Source organism: Hipposideros armiger, unplaced genomic scaffold (genome assembly GCF_001890085.2).
Source record: "Hipposideros armiger isolate ML-2016 unplaced genomic scaffold, ASM189008v1 scaffold_123, whole genome shotgun sequence".
NCBI classification, from domain to species: domain Eukaryota; kingdom Metazoa; phylum Chordata; class Mammalia; order Chiroptera; family Hipposideridae; genus Hipposideros; species Hipposideros armiger.
In genome coordinates, this window is record NW_017731473.1 from 2,710,692 (window position 1) to 2,727,518 (window position 16,827).

Below are 16,827 nucleotides of genomic sequence, written 5' to 3' on the forward strand. Positions count from 1 at the left end.
ATACCTGCATTTGACTTCTGGCTGCTTTTCCTGGCTTGTTGAATCCACGACTGGTGAATAGCATAACAGATGAGAGCAACAGTGGATGGCCTCTAGACAAAACTGTACCTAAAAGCAAGGATTAACCACGTTCACTCAATTGCACTGCTACCCTCTAACTCAGCGGTTCTCAACCTTTCACAGGGGTCGCCTAAGACCATCGGAAAACACATATTTTCGATGGTCTTAGGAACCGAGACACCGCTCCTCTATCTGTCTCCAGACCCACATACAAGTATGCGGTGACCCCTGTGAAAGGGTCGTTCGACCCCCAAAGGGGTCGCGACCCACAGGTTGAGAACTGATGCTCTAACTGGACAAGAAGGTCGGAGAAGTGGAGCACTGCAGAGAGATGGTACCCACCTCATGGCATGAGGGTGAGGCTATGTTCCAATGTAGGAGGTATTGTTTTGAGAAGGGGACGAGAAATATAAATATTTCATAGACATGAAAACAGGGGACCCCAAGTATTATGATGGCTTTTCTTTTGGAACTAAAATATCCCAATTCTTTTGGAAGACCATTTTTTAATGAGGACATGTTCTACATTAATCTATGTAAAATATATAGAGTGGCTAATGGCTAATCAGATGAGTAGCTTGGAGAGTGCAGCCCATGTCCCAGCTTAACAATCACTGACTTCAAAATCTATTGCTTGAATCTATAAGTCAAAGAACACATAACTCTACTTTTAGATTGAGAAAGGGAGAGAAAGATTAGAAACATTCAACCTCTTACAAATTTCAACAATGTCCAAAGAGGGACTAAAAATGACTGATGCTCACCAGAGTCCCAGCTCTAGCAATATTGCCATCTATTTTACAGTATTTTAACCAATCCCCATATTTTCTTTTTACAACACCATTAACTGCTGTACAAATACATTCTAGATGATAAAATATGACATGATTTTTTTTTACAAATAGATACAAATACAATGTTGACCAGATATGCTACATTAACTATATACACTTATTTCTCTAGAGGCAAGAATATTCCCTATTTTTAGACAATTTATCATTTACATGGAGACCCTAAGAAGGACTACCAGCTCCCAGCTCCAGAGGTTGCCTTCCTCTCTCTGACATCAGAAGCTTTCCCTGTGCCTTAATCCTACTTTCAAGCAAGAATTCTGGAAGGAAAAATCAAACTTCTCTAAAGACCTTCGTAGGCCTTTTCCACTCCCATTCTAGAAACAATCCAGGTTGTTTATTGTGACACAGCTCAGACATCAGCTCTTCCTCAATGATGTCGTTTAGTACAGTAAAATGAATACCATCCCTGACCCTCCTCTTTAAGAAAAGTTTCAGGAATGGAGATGAAGTCTTCTGGCTGTCCTCAGCCCTCCACGTCCACGTCCTGTTTCCACTGGCTGAGCGAACACTCCCCGGGAGTCTATTTGGAGGTCAGAGTGGATTGGGGCTGCAGTACGGGGTTCAGCCTTTCGATACTCCCATGTGGTTCGGTACAAAAATATACTTTACTTCAAGTCCTTATTGACAGTGACGACTTCAGATCTTCTTGGGGAAACAGAGCAATAGGCTAAGTGCCTCATGAATTTGCACCTGGCATTCCGGACGCACTACGTGCCTGAGCTTTCGCAGCAGCTCCGCCCAGGTCTGTGTGTCCCCGGGTCCGACGCGGTCCAGCCATCCCGGAGCTCAGTCCTGGTTCCCTACGCCTTGTAGTTGTGCATGGGTGTTGTCAGGGTCAGCTGCCCATTGGGAGCCACTTCATTGCCATCATCCTCTAACAGTCCTGACACGTCCGCGTTGGGGATGCTGTCGTGGTAGCTGCTGAAACTGATATTGTCTTCTTTCAGCTCGATGGTCCAAAAGGGGGCATTGAGCTTCCGGTTTTGGTACTCCCGGTACATGTATACGGCCCCCACAAATCCCATCAGCAGCACCACCACAATGATGATGACGGTCAAAATGATGATGTTAAATTGGGTCCATGATACATCGGCTAAAGCTGACGTGCTGTTTTCAGCAGAGCTTACTGAAAAGATAGTTTGCAGGGCTGTGGGGGCAAGTGTACTATTTATAACAGGGGTGGGCACGGATGTGGTCAAAGAGGCATTGGAAACCAAAATGGTGGAACCTTCAGGTGTTGGAACAATAACTTCTGAAAATAAAAACAGAGAATGAAATGTAAAAGACAAAATTATCTAGTTTTAAGAAACAATAAAAGAAATACATGGGAGTGAAAGTTGGTATGGCATGTTGACATGATATTCTGCTTTAAGGTCATGCAAGTTAAAAATAATTTTTAAAGAAAGATACTGAAAAGAATCAGGGTCTAGAAAGCTTGATTGTTACATCCATGGCTGTTGTCCAAAATGTGTAATATCTATATTAAAATCTTTGGAAAAATTCTAATGTTGGAGTTTTCCATCCTTCTTTATTCTTGGATTCATATGAATTCCTGCAAAGGCGGTAAATATGTCACTGCTGAGTTCTAAATTACTTGGTTAAAAGTGACAGGAATAGATGACAATCACTTGAACTAAAATAAGTTTAGCATATCTGATGAAATTTCCTAAGGGTAAAATTCTCTTCAAAGGAGGCAAAAACAAAATAGGAAAAGTTGTAGTTCTGATTACTTCTGAATAACACAATTTAAATGTCCAAAGTTGATGTCAGCCAAGAGAGAAGACAGCCTTTCTTTAATTGCCTGTGTAGTCATCTTTCCTTTGTGCAGATTATAGCTATTTTATCATGAAGGTACTATATTCAGTACTTCTAATGCAGCAGAGCTCAGGGAAACACCAAAGGCTCTGGAATCGGGTAGAACTGTGTGGTTATCGAGGAGTCAGTCAACATTTTCAAAACCAAGATTCTTCATCTATAAATGGGAATAATAATATCTATTTTGAAAGTTTTGGGGAAGGATTAAATGAGATAACTATGTAACATTATCATAGTTAATGTTTACAGTGCTTGGTACATAGTAGTCACTCAACAAAATAATTATTATCATGATAATTCATCACCACGGTCAGCCACACCAATCTATCCTAAAAAGAGGCATGGTTTATATTATTTAATAACTAATAAGAAAAATCATCACAGCCCTGTCAGGTAAGTATGGACAAGGTATGCTTCTGAATAGGAACGAGAGCTGGGTGACATGATCTCCAGGCTGGTGACAGGGTTTGATCTGAGTCTTTTGGCCTTGATCACAACAGAACAATGACATCAAGAAAATGGCTGAAGGGCGACACTTGGCCACAGACCAGCGACCCATCAGCCCAGTAGGCAGCATCTGCCAGAATAGCAAAGAGTGGTTTGTAGAAGAACATGGTCTAATCTCTCCGTGACCTAATAAAGCCTGAATATTCTTAACTCATCCTGAATTTCTAAACATTACTTTGTGTCTAAACCCTTACTGAACCTCCCTGTAAGACACATTTTTCCATAACAATTACTTTTTCTTTGAAAAATCAAAAGTAATATTATTACTCTTTTCTCCATCACACATGGCAAAACTTAGGCCCAAAATTAGAACAGATGCCCAAATGAACTCTTGTTTCTCAGCTGGAACTTCTAACCAGACTATAGGTCCCTACTGAAAAAGACCTCTGGTGATCACTTGGACGTGATGAGAAGACAGGAAGCAAAAGATAAAAAAAATAATAATAAAAAAAATGATAGGACTTTTAAATTATTGACATAAAAATAAAAGTAGATGAGGAGAAAATGTGAGAACACTGCAATGACTTGGTCTTGGTCCCCAAATTTCTGGAGTTGACTTTGGAGTATCAGGAGAGCAGCAGGAATGGAAGCAAATTGCGTTAGGCAAACCTCTATGAAAACCAAATTCCAGAAAACTCCTCTGGTGGGACTGGAAGGCTTTACCAAGCTAAAGGTAGCTGTCCTGAAATTTTCAATGCTAGACTTAGATATTAAATTTGAAACCTTAGGTGAAGTTTTACCTTTCTTGATGCAATTTTCTTCGTGGTCTCGGAAATAGCCTTCTAGGCACTTCTCACACCGAAACCCAGTGGTGTTATGGAGGCAGTTGATGCACTCACCACTCTCGGGCTTGCAAATCTTTGGAGTTTTGATTGGGTCCACGTGGCCATGACACTGGCACTTCATACAGATGCTGTCAGAATTGTAATACCCATTTTCGCATTTATTGCAGTTCTGGCCTGTGTAACCATTTTTACACTGGACACATTTAGGTTCCAATTCACCCAATTCTAAAACAGAGAGAACATCAAAATAATTTAGTACAGTCTCAAGCTACAGGTGAAAACGAAAAACAACTACTGGTCCTCAAAGAGATTTATAAACCCTCCCAACTATATCCAACTTAAGAGACACATGGAATCAAACTAATAATCTATGCTTTATTAATTATCCAGTTTACTGGGAAAATGATGGGCCATCAGAGAAACTATTGGGGTGGAGAACAAAAGAAATATGCTTACATAAGAAATCCGAAGAATGTGATGAACAGGCACTCATATAATTTTTCTTTCCCTTCTCTTTAGTCATGACAGATGAAATAAAATATGGTTTTAACAAAGTCTTCATCCCTACCTCAAGTCTCATTGCATATACTCATATATATTTGGATTTGATTGCAAATTCCTAACAGGAATCCCTTTGCTGTTTTTATAACATCCTTTCACCTACAGCATCCAAAACTTTATTTATCAACACACTTGATAACTGACTCACTGATTTTTCCTCTAAAAACACCAGTTTAGAGAAAGGCCTTACTTAGGATACAACTGCCTGTGGATGTCACTGCTGAACAAGGGCAGCGGAGGCATTCTCTAGCGGTATCAGGACTCTGATAAAATCCGTCTTCGCATTCTTCACAGTGGTCCCCTTTGCTATTTTCCTGGCAATTTAAACAAGCACCTAAAGGAAGCAAAGTATTTTAAGAAGTTAAAGATTTATTCTGAAAGTGCAGTAACTTTATATAAATCATACCTGCAAACAAAAGACCTTAAGAATCAACCAAACTAAGTTATCCAACAGGGATTGGACAGAGTTCAATTCAATAGGTTGTCTTTTTGTTTTGTTGATGGTTTCCTTCATTGTGCAAAAGCTTTTTAGTTTGATATAATCGTATTAGCTTATTTTTGCTTTCATTCCCCTTGCCTGAAGAGACTGGTCCAAAAAAATATTGCAAAGACCGATGATAAAGACCTTATTGCCTGTATTTTCTCCTAGGAGTTTTATAGTTTCAGGTCTTACTTTCAAATCTTTAATGCATTTTGAATTTATTTTAATATATGTTATAAGATAGTGGTACAGTTATCCAAAACCATTTATTGACGAGATTTTCCCTGCATTGTATATTCTTGCATCCTTTGTCATAGATTAATTGAACATTTATGTGTGGGTTTATTTCTGGGCTTTCTATTCTATTCCATTGATCCACATGTCTGGTTTCATGCCAGTACCATATTGTTTTGATTACTATAGCTTTGTAGTAGAGTTTAAAATCAGGGAACATGATACCTCCAGATTTGTTCTTTCTCACGATTGCTTTGGCTAGTCAGGGTCTTTTGTGGTTCTATATAAATTTTAGGATTAATTCTTCTAATCTGTGAGCACAGTATATCTTTCCACTTATTTGTGTCATCATCAATGTCTTACAGTTTTCAGTGTACAGGTCTTTCACATCATTGGTTAAATTTACTCCTAGGTATTTTATTCTTTTTGAATCAATTGTAAATGGGATTTTTTTCTTCCTGATAGCTTGTTATTAGTAACTGATTTCTGTATATTAATTTCATATCCTGTGACTTTATTGAATTCATTTATTCTAATATTTTTTTGGAGAGTCTTTAGGGTTTTCTATACATAGTATCATGTCATCTGCAAATAGTGACAGTTTTACTTCTTACTTTCCAATTTGTATGCCTTTCATTTATTTTTCTTGCCTAACTATATACTTCCAGTACTATGTTGAATGAAAGTGGCAAGAGTGGGGATCCTTGTCTTGTTCCTGATCTTACAAGAAAAGCTTTCAGCTTTTCACCATTGAGTATGATGTTAGCTGTGGGTTTGACATAAATGGCCTTTGTTAAATTTTATCAAATTCTTTTTCTGCATCTATTGAAATGATTATATGATTTTAACTTTTGTTTTGTTAATGTAGTTTTATCACATTGATTGATTGGAGGATATTGAACCATCTTTGCATCCCTGGAATACATCCCACTTGATCATGGTAGTATGCTTCTTTTAATGTATTGTTCAATTCAGTTTGCTAACATTTTGTTGAGGTTTTTTGCATCTGTGTACATCAGGGATATTGACCTGTAATTTTGTGTGTGTGTGTGTGTGTGTGTGTGTGTGTGTGTGTGTGTGTGTGTGTGATGTCTTTGTCTGGTTTTGGTATCAGGGTAATGCTAGCCTCATAAAATGAGTTTGGAAGCATTCCTGCCACTTCAATTTTTTTAAATAATTTGTGAAGAATAGGTATTAACTCTTCTTTAAATGTTTGAGAGAATTCACCTATAAAGCCATCTGGTCCTGGACTTTTGTTTTTTGGAAATTTTTAAATTACTTATTCAATTTCATTACTTGTAATCTGTATATTCAGGCTTTTTATTTCTTCATGATTCATTCAGTCTTGCAAAGTTGTGTGTTTCTAGGAATTTATCCATTTTTTTCCCTAGGTTTTCTAATCAAATTTCAATTCTTAAGTAATTACAGCAGAATTCCCTGAAACATCATGAGCCTATTGGGAAACACATCTTCAAAGCTTTATTATCTGAACACTTAACTTTGAATTAAATCAAACTTGCATCTAAATATCATCTTTTTTTTTTTAAGATTTTTTTATTGGGGAATTGGGGGAGGGGAACAGACAAGTTGTTGTCCTTTGGTTCTTCAGTCTAGTTGTGGAGGATGTCGCTTCACTGGCCCATGCTGGTATTGCGATCATTGCACTCTTCCCGGCTGAGGCAGATTGGTCGCCAACCATGGTGGCTCACGGCAGCTCTCGCCAGCTGCTGGCTGCTCATGCTGGCTGCCGGCAACTCACGGTAGCTTATGGCAGCCCACTGCAGTCCCACTGCAGCCTACGCCGTCACCAGCGACTCATGGCAGCCCAGCTCCAGGTCGAGCTGTTGTTCACCTTCTTAGCTGTAGAGGGCAGCGTCACTGGCCCATGTGGGATCTGAACCGAGGGCCCTGCTGCTCAGAGCTCACGCTCCCAAGACAACTCTTAACCAACGAGCCACTCGGCTGGCCCTAAATATCATCATTTTTAATCATATAATTTTTAAGGCCTGATAGTGTTAATGATATTTTTCATATATATAACAAAACAGTACATCCTCACACAGTGATAAATATTTAAGGTACTGATTTCTTTCCAGATATTCTTGTATTCTGATTCCTTTTTAGATATGTATCTTTGTGATAATAAAAGTTGCTGGAAAAGACATAGCAGGACACTCCTGTTTTCAGCTCTAAAAATAAAATAATCTTAAATGCCAAAGTATTCTGCAAGCTGGAATAGTCAAAATCTGCATTATGTGTAAAATTTGTCAACCTGCTCTCCCCCTATTAAAAATGTACAATGGAAATAATTTTTAAGAAAAAGAAAGTTCTGATAAAGTCTTAAACTTTAGTATAAAACGTTACCTCAGAAAAGTTAACTGTTCTATAACAGAATATGGACATTTGGGGCAAGATGCATTCAAATCACATGCCATTTGCAATGTGACAAGAAAAGGTCATGTTGCTACTCTTATTAAAAAATTGTAAATATATACACTTTTAATATTTCACTCCTACAGTCTACATGCCTATTATTATGTTGGAGCTTTTTACTATTCTAGATAAGACCCCAAGCCTTTGTTTTTGTGCTTATCACAATATAATTTCATTCTCTTAAGCCATTTATATTAGAATATTTTGAATTTTTTCCAGAATGATTTCTCATTTTCATTTGTTTTAAGACATACCCTGCAATGAGAAGACAATAAGAAATAAAATAACCTATGTGGTAAATGTTATTTAAAAACTAAAGAAGAAAACAAGTACAACAATAAAACTTATTAGTTCTTAGAAACTAACCACTCTACATTGCTTTAAAAATAGCATGCACCTGGAGAACACAGCTATGGAGAAAGAAAATTAATACATTAAAGACAGACCAGGGCCGGCCGAGTGGCGCGTTGGTTAAGAGCTGGCTTGGGACGCCAGAGGGCCCCAGTTCGGATCCCACATATGAGGGCCAGTGACACTGCCCTCCACAGCTAAGATGCTGAACAATAGCTCAACCTGGAGCTGGGCTGCTGTGAGTCGCCAGCAATGGCATAGGTTGCAGCCCCTATGGCAGTGGGTTGCCATGGGCTACCGTGTGTAGCCAGCAGCCAGCGTGAGCAGCCAGCAGCCAGCGTGAGCGGCCAGCAGCCGCAGTGAGCGGCCGTCCAGAAGACGGCGACTGATGTGCCTCACCTGGGAAGAGCGCAATGATGGTGCCAACTTGGGCCAGTGAAGCAACGTCCTCCACAACTAGACTGAAGAACAAAAGAAAACGACAGCAACTTGTCTGTTCTCCTTCCCCCAATTCCCCAGCACTGTTCCCATCCCCCCAATTCTCCAATAAAAAAAAAAGACAGACCAGACATAAATATACCAGAATGCTAACAATAGTTGGTGTTTTATTTCACTCTAATTTTCAAATTGTCTCTGGTATACATGTATCAATTTTATTTTTATCATCTTCAGCTTTTTTTCTGATTATAAAATGAATATATTGTATAATATATCACATGTATAAGATATTTCAAGAACTCTAGCAATTTTAAAACATTTCATGTAGAAACTTGAAAATTGACTTTTATAATAAAGATCACAACCTTTAAAATTCATATACGGTAACAACTAACAATGCGAATTTGCTTTTCTAACAGCTTACAATTCCTCTCTGGGAGGCAACACAGCATAAGAAAAATGGTATGGCATTTAATGTCAGACCTGAGTTTCAGTCCCAGCTGAACCTCTTATAGCTAGTTATGTGGCCTCAGCAAATAGCATCTCTGAGTTTCACTTTTCTAACCTGTTAAATGGAATAATAATTCCTTGGCTGATTATTTAATGTAATGTAAATATATCAAAGGGTGAAAGACTATTCTGTAGGATGTAATATTTTCTCTTTATGCTTCAATTTCCTCACCTATAAATTAAGAAAGCTGAACAAGGTAAGATCTAAGTTCTCTTTAAAATGAAACATTTGTGGATCTTTCTTTTATGATAAATGAATAAAAAACTAGCTTAAGTTTAACTTTGTTCATTTTGCTCTGCCTGGAACCTCCCAAATATAACAATACTGTCTTAAAATTCACATTTTCTTTGCTGAAATGTGGCCAAAGGAGTGGATCTCCCCATACCCCCCAACCCTCCCACCTCCCAAAAAAAGGGAAGGAATGAATGTTTCCTGAAGATGATCTCATGCTCCTTGGCGAAGCATCAAAAAAATTGGGTAGCTGTAACCAAGGCAATAGCTGGTCAAAGAAAAGAATGTAGGGCTCCTTTCAAACCAAATTCAGTGACAAAGCTTTGAAAACATAAATCGCCACCTGCAAAAGCCTTTTTCTTATTTATTTTGCCATTTCATAGTTTATGTATAATCTTGTCATAAATACAGCAAGGTACTATGACGTAGGAAGAAACGCCTGATCCTCAGTGCTGAACAGAAGGCAAACAAACTTCAGCCTGTCAGACAGAAGGAGGGCCAAGCCTGCGTGAGCCAGGGAGAGAGTAACAGGAGATAAGGTCAGACAGAAAGGCAGGGGCCAACAAATGTAAAGTCATGTAGGCCTTGGAAAGAAGTCTGAATTTCATTCCAAGAGGGATGGGAAGCCATTGAGGTTAGTTTAAGCATGGGAATAAAATGATCTGGTTTTATATTTTTTTAAAAGTCACTCTGGTTGTCACGTCATGTGGAGATTGGACGGTGGTGGGTTGGGGGTCGGGGAATGAGAGGACAAAAGAGGAGGCAGAGAGCATGTCAAAGCAGTTCAGAGAGAGGACAGTGGCTTAGACAAGAATGACAGCAATGAAGGTCATGAACAGTGGTCAGATTCAGGGTGCTGTGTTGAATGTCAGGCTGGTAGAACTTGCTGATGGACTGGATATTTGCAGCAGGAAAAGAAAGGGGCCCAATATGACTCCCAGGCTTTTGGACTGAGCACCTGGGCAAATGGTGCCAGTCACCGAAGTGATGAACACTAGGAGGAAAGCAGGCTTGGCTTACAGAGCAAAATAAAGAGTTGTTTTGGATGTGTTAGGATTATGAAACTAATTAAATCATTCAAGTGAAGATGTCAAGTGTGCTGTTAGATCTGTGAGTGTGAAGATCAAGGAAGAAATGTAAATCTGGTAATCAGTACACATGTAGATGGCATTTAGATTAAATGCAGGGGACTGAATGAAATCATTTAGGGAGCTGATCATGCACAAGACAAGCGTGTCAAGGACTGAGCTCTGAGGCACTCCAGTGCTTACAGCTGAACAGCAGAAGGTCTAGCAGAGCTGGCTGGGGAGGGGAAAAAACCAACAGGAAAGTGTGATCTCCTAAAGTGAAGGAAGTCCCTGAGGAGTGAAGGAGCAGTCAACTCAGTTCAGCTGCCAAGGTCACGTTAGTGTCCCTGGGACACTATAAATACTGGTGGGCGCTCAATTCTTACAAATAAGCACACTCTATGATCATAACATTCTAGTTTAAAAAATAACAGTCTCCCACCTCCATTTTAAGGGAAATATGGGTTGAATAAAGAAAATCTAGAAAAATGCAAGAGAGTAGAAAGAAAAAAAATTACCCTAAGAAATTTGTCATTAAGATTTTGAATCAAAGAAGAACAAATGCCATATGACTTCACTTATATGTAGAATCTAAAAAAATCAAAATAAATGAGCAGACAAAAAAAAAATTCATAGAAACAGAGAACATTTTGATGGTTGCCAGATGGTTGCCAGGAGGGGAGTTGGGGGTGTAGGTGAAAAAGGGGAAGGGATTAGGAAGTAAAAATTGGTAGTTATTAAAACAGTCATCTTATGTAAAGCACAGCATAGGGAATATAGGTAATAATAGTGTAATAACTATGTATGATGCCAGGTGGGTACTGGACTTATCGGGGTGATCAGGTATATAAATATCTAACCACTAAGTTGTACACCTGAAACGAATATAATATTGTATGTCAACTGAAATTGAAAAAAATTTTTAATTATTTAAAAAAAGATTTTGAGTACTTTTCCTTGAAATCATTCTATATATAGAGGTTTGGATTTTGCTTTTTAAATTGTCTAAACATACGGCCCATGTCATTTATACCCTGCTTCTTTCACTCTCTCATGTTGTTATATATTATTCTTTAAAACATTTTAATGACAACATAACAATAGTTGCCATTTGTTCATTGCTTATAATGAGCCAGGCTTGTATTAAGGGTGTTATAAATACATTGCATTGAATCTTCACAAGAACTCATTAGGCAGTTACTGTTATTATCCCAAATTTCTAGGTGAGAAAAACAGGCTAAGTAATTTGAATAGGTGAAGTTAAGGTTTCATCTTCTGTGCTCTTAACCACATATTGCCTAGATAACATAATTTACTTCATTCCTGTTGTTATAAATAGGGCTGTCTAATTTTTTAAAATTATAACTACCACTTTGGTGAGCACCTTTGAACATAAAGCTTTTTATGAATTTAGAATTATTTCCTCAGAATAGATTTCTGGAAACAGAAATGCTGGATCAAGGAAGTAGTTTTAAGGCTTCTGGTACACAAATTGCTTTCTACAATGTTTTCCCCAATATATCTTATCACAAAAGGTTACTTTAAAAATCTACTTCAATCTAAAATATGCAATATAGAAAAAGGCTGGAGGGGGCGAGGGGGTGCAGACAAGGACTATGAGAACATAGTAAGTGGCCACCAGAGGGCAACCGTATCACAGCACTGTTGGAAAAAACATCTCATTTGAGACAAAAGACTGATTTTATATTAAGCTAGCGATTTTAAATCAAGTACTGGCAGTTCTTCATGTTGGATTCCACTTTTATTATATTTCAAAACAGAGAAACTATTTATCTTATTACTAGCTACTTTTAGAAGTCATAACCATGAAAAGGATTTCTTTTGCCTTAAATTATCTCCAGAGCAAGGGCAGGTTGGGATTTACTGAACGTTAGAGCGCTACCTCATTGCTGCAAGGAAAATGAGAAGAACCAGCACTGTAGGCTGCTTCCTGGTTCCGTAAAAGATCCAGGGGGCAATTCAAATCAACTCAGTATGATGAAGCATCTCTGTCATTACCCAGCATTGAAACTCATCTTTCCTCTGTATTTCCATTCATTTGTTCATTTATTCAACAAAAATGTAGTGAGTATTTACTATGTGCCAAGTTCCGTGCTAGAGATTTTGTGTAATGGTGAACAAAACAAAGTGGAATTTAAATCCATATATAATGCGTAATCACAAATAAATACACAAACTGTGATAAATGCTATGAAAAAAATATAGTGTCTATGAGAGTATATAATTGGGAATTGCCATTTAGCCTGGAGCACCAGGCACTGCTTTCAAATGAAGTAACCTTAACTGAAGGCCTGAAGGAAGGATATGATTTATTAAGGTCAAGGGGCCAGAGGTGGCAACAGACGTGTATTAGAAAGGCCATTCTAGGCAAAGGCAAGATCATGTATGAGAACCTTGGAACAAGGGAACATAACTTGTTTTAAGAATAGAAGCCAGTAGGACTGGATCACAGACAGTAAAGAAAAAGCACAGCACGAGATAGAACTGGCAAGTAGGCAGGGACCAGATTACATAATAGGAAAAAAAAAACCCACAATTTCTTCTAAATGTATTTGTTTCACCATAGGGTAGAGGATTAGAATGAAAAATAAGCTTTCAACACAGATTTTTCCAGGGTACTTTCACAATTTCAAATATTTTGCTACCCTGCTCTCATAAAAACATGTGTACTTGTCAGACTAGTGTGTCTTGAGCTTTTGGTTGGGGGAAAAAAAGATTTCCAAGGAAGTATTTCTAATCCTTACCTTTAGGAAAACTAAAGATCATAAAAGTTAATTGTCTTTAGTTTTTAATAGTTTGGCTAAGTTTGCCTAGATGTGGTTCACTTGTTTTTACACTGCCCAGGGCTTGCTGAGTTTTTTTAATGTGTAGGTTGATGTATTTCATTAATTTGGAAAATTCTTAGTCATTATCTCTTCAGATATTGCTTCTGCCCCAATATCTCTCTCCTTTCTTTGTGAGCCTCCAATTGCATTTACGTTAGGCTTTTGTTTGTATCTCACATGGTTTTCTTGCTCTCTTCCTTCCATTGCCTTTTTTCCTCTTTGGACATTTTTAATTGAGCTATATTTGAACCTCTGAACCTTGTCTTCACTGTGTACAATCTGCTGTGAAGTCCGTGCAATAAGTTATTAATTTCAGATGTCGTATTTTTTTGTTTTAGATTGTCCTTTTGATGTTTTTTATAGATTCTGATTCTTTTGAAATTTTGCCTCATTTCAAATATTTTGTGTTTTTTCCTCTATTTTCTTAAAATATTAATTTTAGTTATTTTAAAGTCATATGCTAACTCTAACACCTGGATCACCCGTGGGTCTGCTTCCATTGTTTTTCTCTTTATTGGTCATATTTTCCTACCTCAGAATTGTCTAGTATTTTTTTTAATATATGACTTTTATTGCATATCTTAAATATCACAAATAAGTCTGAGGAATCACTCAACATCTTGTTGTTTCTGTAGCAGGATAACTTAGATCTTATTCATCAGCCTGCTGAACTGTTCCATTTTCAGAAACATAGATACGATTCAAAATTTTTCTGATATCCTTGTTTTTAACTGTTGTGGCTTGTTGAATCAAAGCAGCTGAATTTGATACAAGTTCAATATCATTTCCTTCAAGAATTAACTTACCTTTCTGGGCTTGAGATACTCAACAAGCAACACTTGACCTCATCCTAACCCTGTGGATGTATTTTTCAACCAGGAAATTTCAGATTTCAACAGGAAAACTGTTCTCCTGAATAACGACATGGATGGGGAAGTGAGCACACACAGGCCTCACCTTGTAACGGACGTCCAGGGTGACACCCTTGACCGTGCTCTGTACGTGACTACAGACAGTGTGAACGGGAGCCTTTCTATTTCCCCATCATTGTCAACCCAGAGCCTCTTCTTTTTCTTTCCAAGGAGACTGGGTTCTGCGTTGATGTGATTGAAGTCCCTCTGCAGGGTGCCTCCAGGGCCCTTCACAATAATTGGGCATCCCTTCAGTGATTCCACATTTTCTGGAATGTCCACAGTCTGGTTGCTGAGAATGATCTTCATCCTCGCAGTAGATGCAGCAAAGAGGATTGTCTAGTATTTTTTATTGTGTGTCTGACACAGTATATAAAGGAACCACAAATGACTCCCCTTTCCTGTGTTAGGAAAATATAATAAGAGGATCACCTCAGTCCAACCAGAAATCGAGATAGGTTGAGGATGGACTGCAATTTTAGTATGAGTCGGTTCACTTGTGGTTCGTCGTTATTCTTGGTCATGACCCTCTAAGGCTTTTGATTGACAGCCTAACAGGCCTGAGGGTCCTCAGTCCTGAAAGGCTGCACCAGATTCTGTGTTTCCCTTTGGTGATTTGAGCCTAGGTCCCACTCCACATACCTTCAAAATTCGGCAGTGTCTTGAGAGAGGGGTGGTTGCATAGTGTAACACCCCCTCTCAATCTAAAGAGATTTTTGTCTCGTAAGCACCACAAGTCTGAGGTTTCTTTCTGCCTTTTGGGCCAGGTTTCCATCTCCTGCACAGCCAGCTGATGTCCTAAGGTGAAACTGGCCTTGTTTTAGGACCCCTCTAGTTTCCAGTCCATCATGCAAGCTCCATATGACTGCCAAAAGCTCTTCTTGTAGCTCTTTCCTCAAGAAGAATTTCTTTGCTTGGGCCAAGCCTGCTCCTTAGCCTGTGCCCAGAATCAGCAAATGTCGCCTGGAAAGGAAATGGCTGTGGTCATAGGAAGAGTGCTACCCTTTCTGGAATTTGAGTTCATACAGTGCTACTTGCTGCCATAGCTCTCCAACCAATATGACTTTTGAAATGTATGTATTTTTATTTTTCAAGCTTTTGTTGCAGGAGTCTGGCTGGCTACAACCTATTCCATCCAACTTAGAGGAGAAGGACACTTACAAATGGTTTGGAAAGCATCAACCTATAGACGAAGGACCTCAGAATGAAAAGAACAATAGACTAATTCCATAAAAGGTAAGGAAAATGTGTACCTGTGAGGGCATCACAACTGGCAGACCGATTATTGCATCGGCAGGGCAAGCAGCCACTCTTACTAAAGTTGTAATATCCATCTTGGCATCGATCACATGTAGCGCCGGTGATACCCACTTTACACGGGCATTTCCCAGAACTGCAAAGAAAAGCAAAGACAATAAACAAAAGTAAACCAGTTTGAAAGTTTTGTTGCCGAACATCCCATCATAAGGTGATCTTATTGTAGAAATTGTTTCAACAAGATTCTAGTTACTAGAAGTACTGAGTGATTTTTATTTTGATTTGGAAATTGAACAGTTTCACGACTATAAATTCAATAACATAGTACTAACACTAACAACTTGTGACAATTTAATCATCTGCACTTGGGTAGTTTAAAATAAATGATAAAGGAGCCAAGGAGAATATAAGTCCCAATGCTTAGAAATCTTTGTTTATTAACAAGCACTGGGGCATACAGAACTGGTCTACTGTTACATCTCATGCCCGACTCATTTCACAGTTCCATCAGCATCCGCACTGCCCAGTTTGGAGAAGAGAAGAAAAACCATCTAACCTTCACCCAACCGAGCTTCTGGATGAAGATTATGAAGACCAGGATCTTAATGACTGTGTCAACTAATACCCATTTAGATGCTGGAAACGCAATATAAGTTTCTACTTTAGGTCCAGTCTGTATTAAAATATTTCTGATAATTAAACTGAAATTCAATTACGTAAAATGACTATAATGGGGACCACTATCACTTTCTTGATTAAATCCATATAAAAATTCTAGACTGTCAAACCCCAAATGACTAAAACTCTAAAATAAGAAAAACATTCTTTTTAGTATCCCATCTCTTCCTATAAAGCTACTTTCTTTTCTTAGACGTCCATTATATCAATATCATCTCTTTCCAATCAGTGAAACTTAAACCTTTGCTGTCATTTTCAAGTTCTCTCTCTCTACCCCATACTCTTACAATCACTCAAATCTAATATATCACCAATTTCTGTCCAGTTTTCTTTCAAAATATCTCTTGATATCGTTTTCTCCTCTACAATCATCCCTCTTAGGATGTTTTTCCTCCTCTTCACCTCTCAAAAATTTTTCTGCTTTCAAGCTCATCTTTTTCCATGAAACTTTTCTGTGACTGGTCTACAGAGATCTTTTAGCTTCCCGACTTCACATTCTCTGCACTGTACATTTCACATATGCAATTCTTGTTTCTCTAGTTAAATGATTGAAGACCTGAGACAAAGATTATCATGTAGTTTATTATTATTATTATTATTATTATTATCCTCAAGACCTAGCACAAGCCTATGGATATTGTACTATGACTATTTTCTTTTTTTTTTCACTTTTTTTCAATTACAGTTGACATATAATATTATGTTAGTTTTAGGTGTACACCACAGTGATTAGACACTTAGATAACTCACAAAGTGATCACCCCAATAAGTCTAGTACCCACCTGACACCATACATAGTTACTACAA

General features: G+C 38.1%; 1 protein-coding gene across 1 annotated transcript in view; it reads right to left on the reverse strand.

The window, feature by feature from the left end:
* Positions 1 to 262: 262 nt before the first annotated feature.
* MEGF9 (multiple EGF like domains 9) overlaps positions 263 to 16,827 on the reverse strand; it is an 81,169-nt gene continuing 64,604 nt past the window's right edge. Inside the window, exons 3-6 of the mRNA XM_019648278.1 lie at positions 15,339 to 15,478; positions 4,773 to 4,916; positions 3,977 to 4,246; positions 263 to 2,166 (exon numbers count right to left, since the gene is read on the reverse strand). Of these exons, the coding sequence (XP_019503823.1) occupies positions 1,715 to 2,166; positions 3,977 to 4,246; positions 4,773 to 4,916; positions 15,339 to 15,478 (1,006 nt within the window). The 3' untranslated portion in view covers positions 263 to 1,714. The remainder of the gene's footprint in view (positions 2,167 to 3,976; positions 4,247 to 4,772; positions 4,917 to 15,338; positions 15,479 to 16,827) is intronic.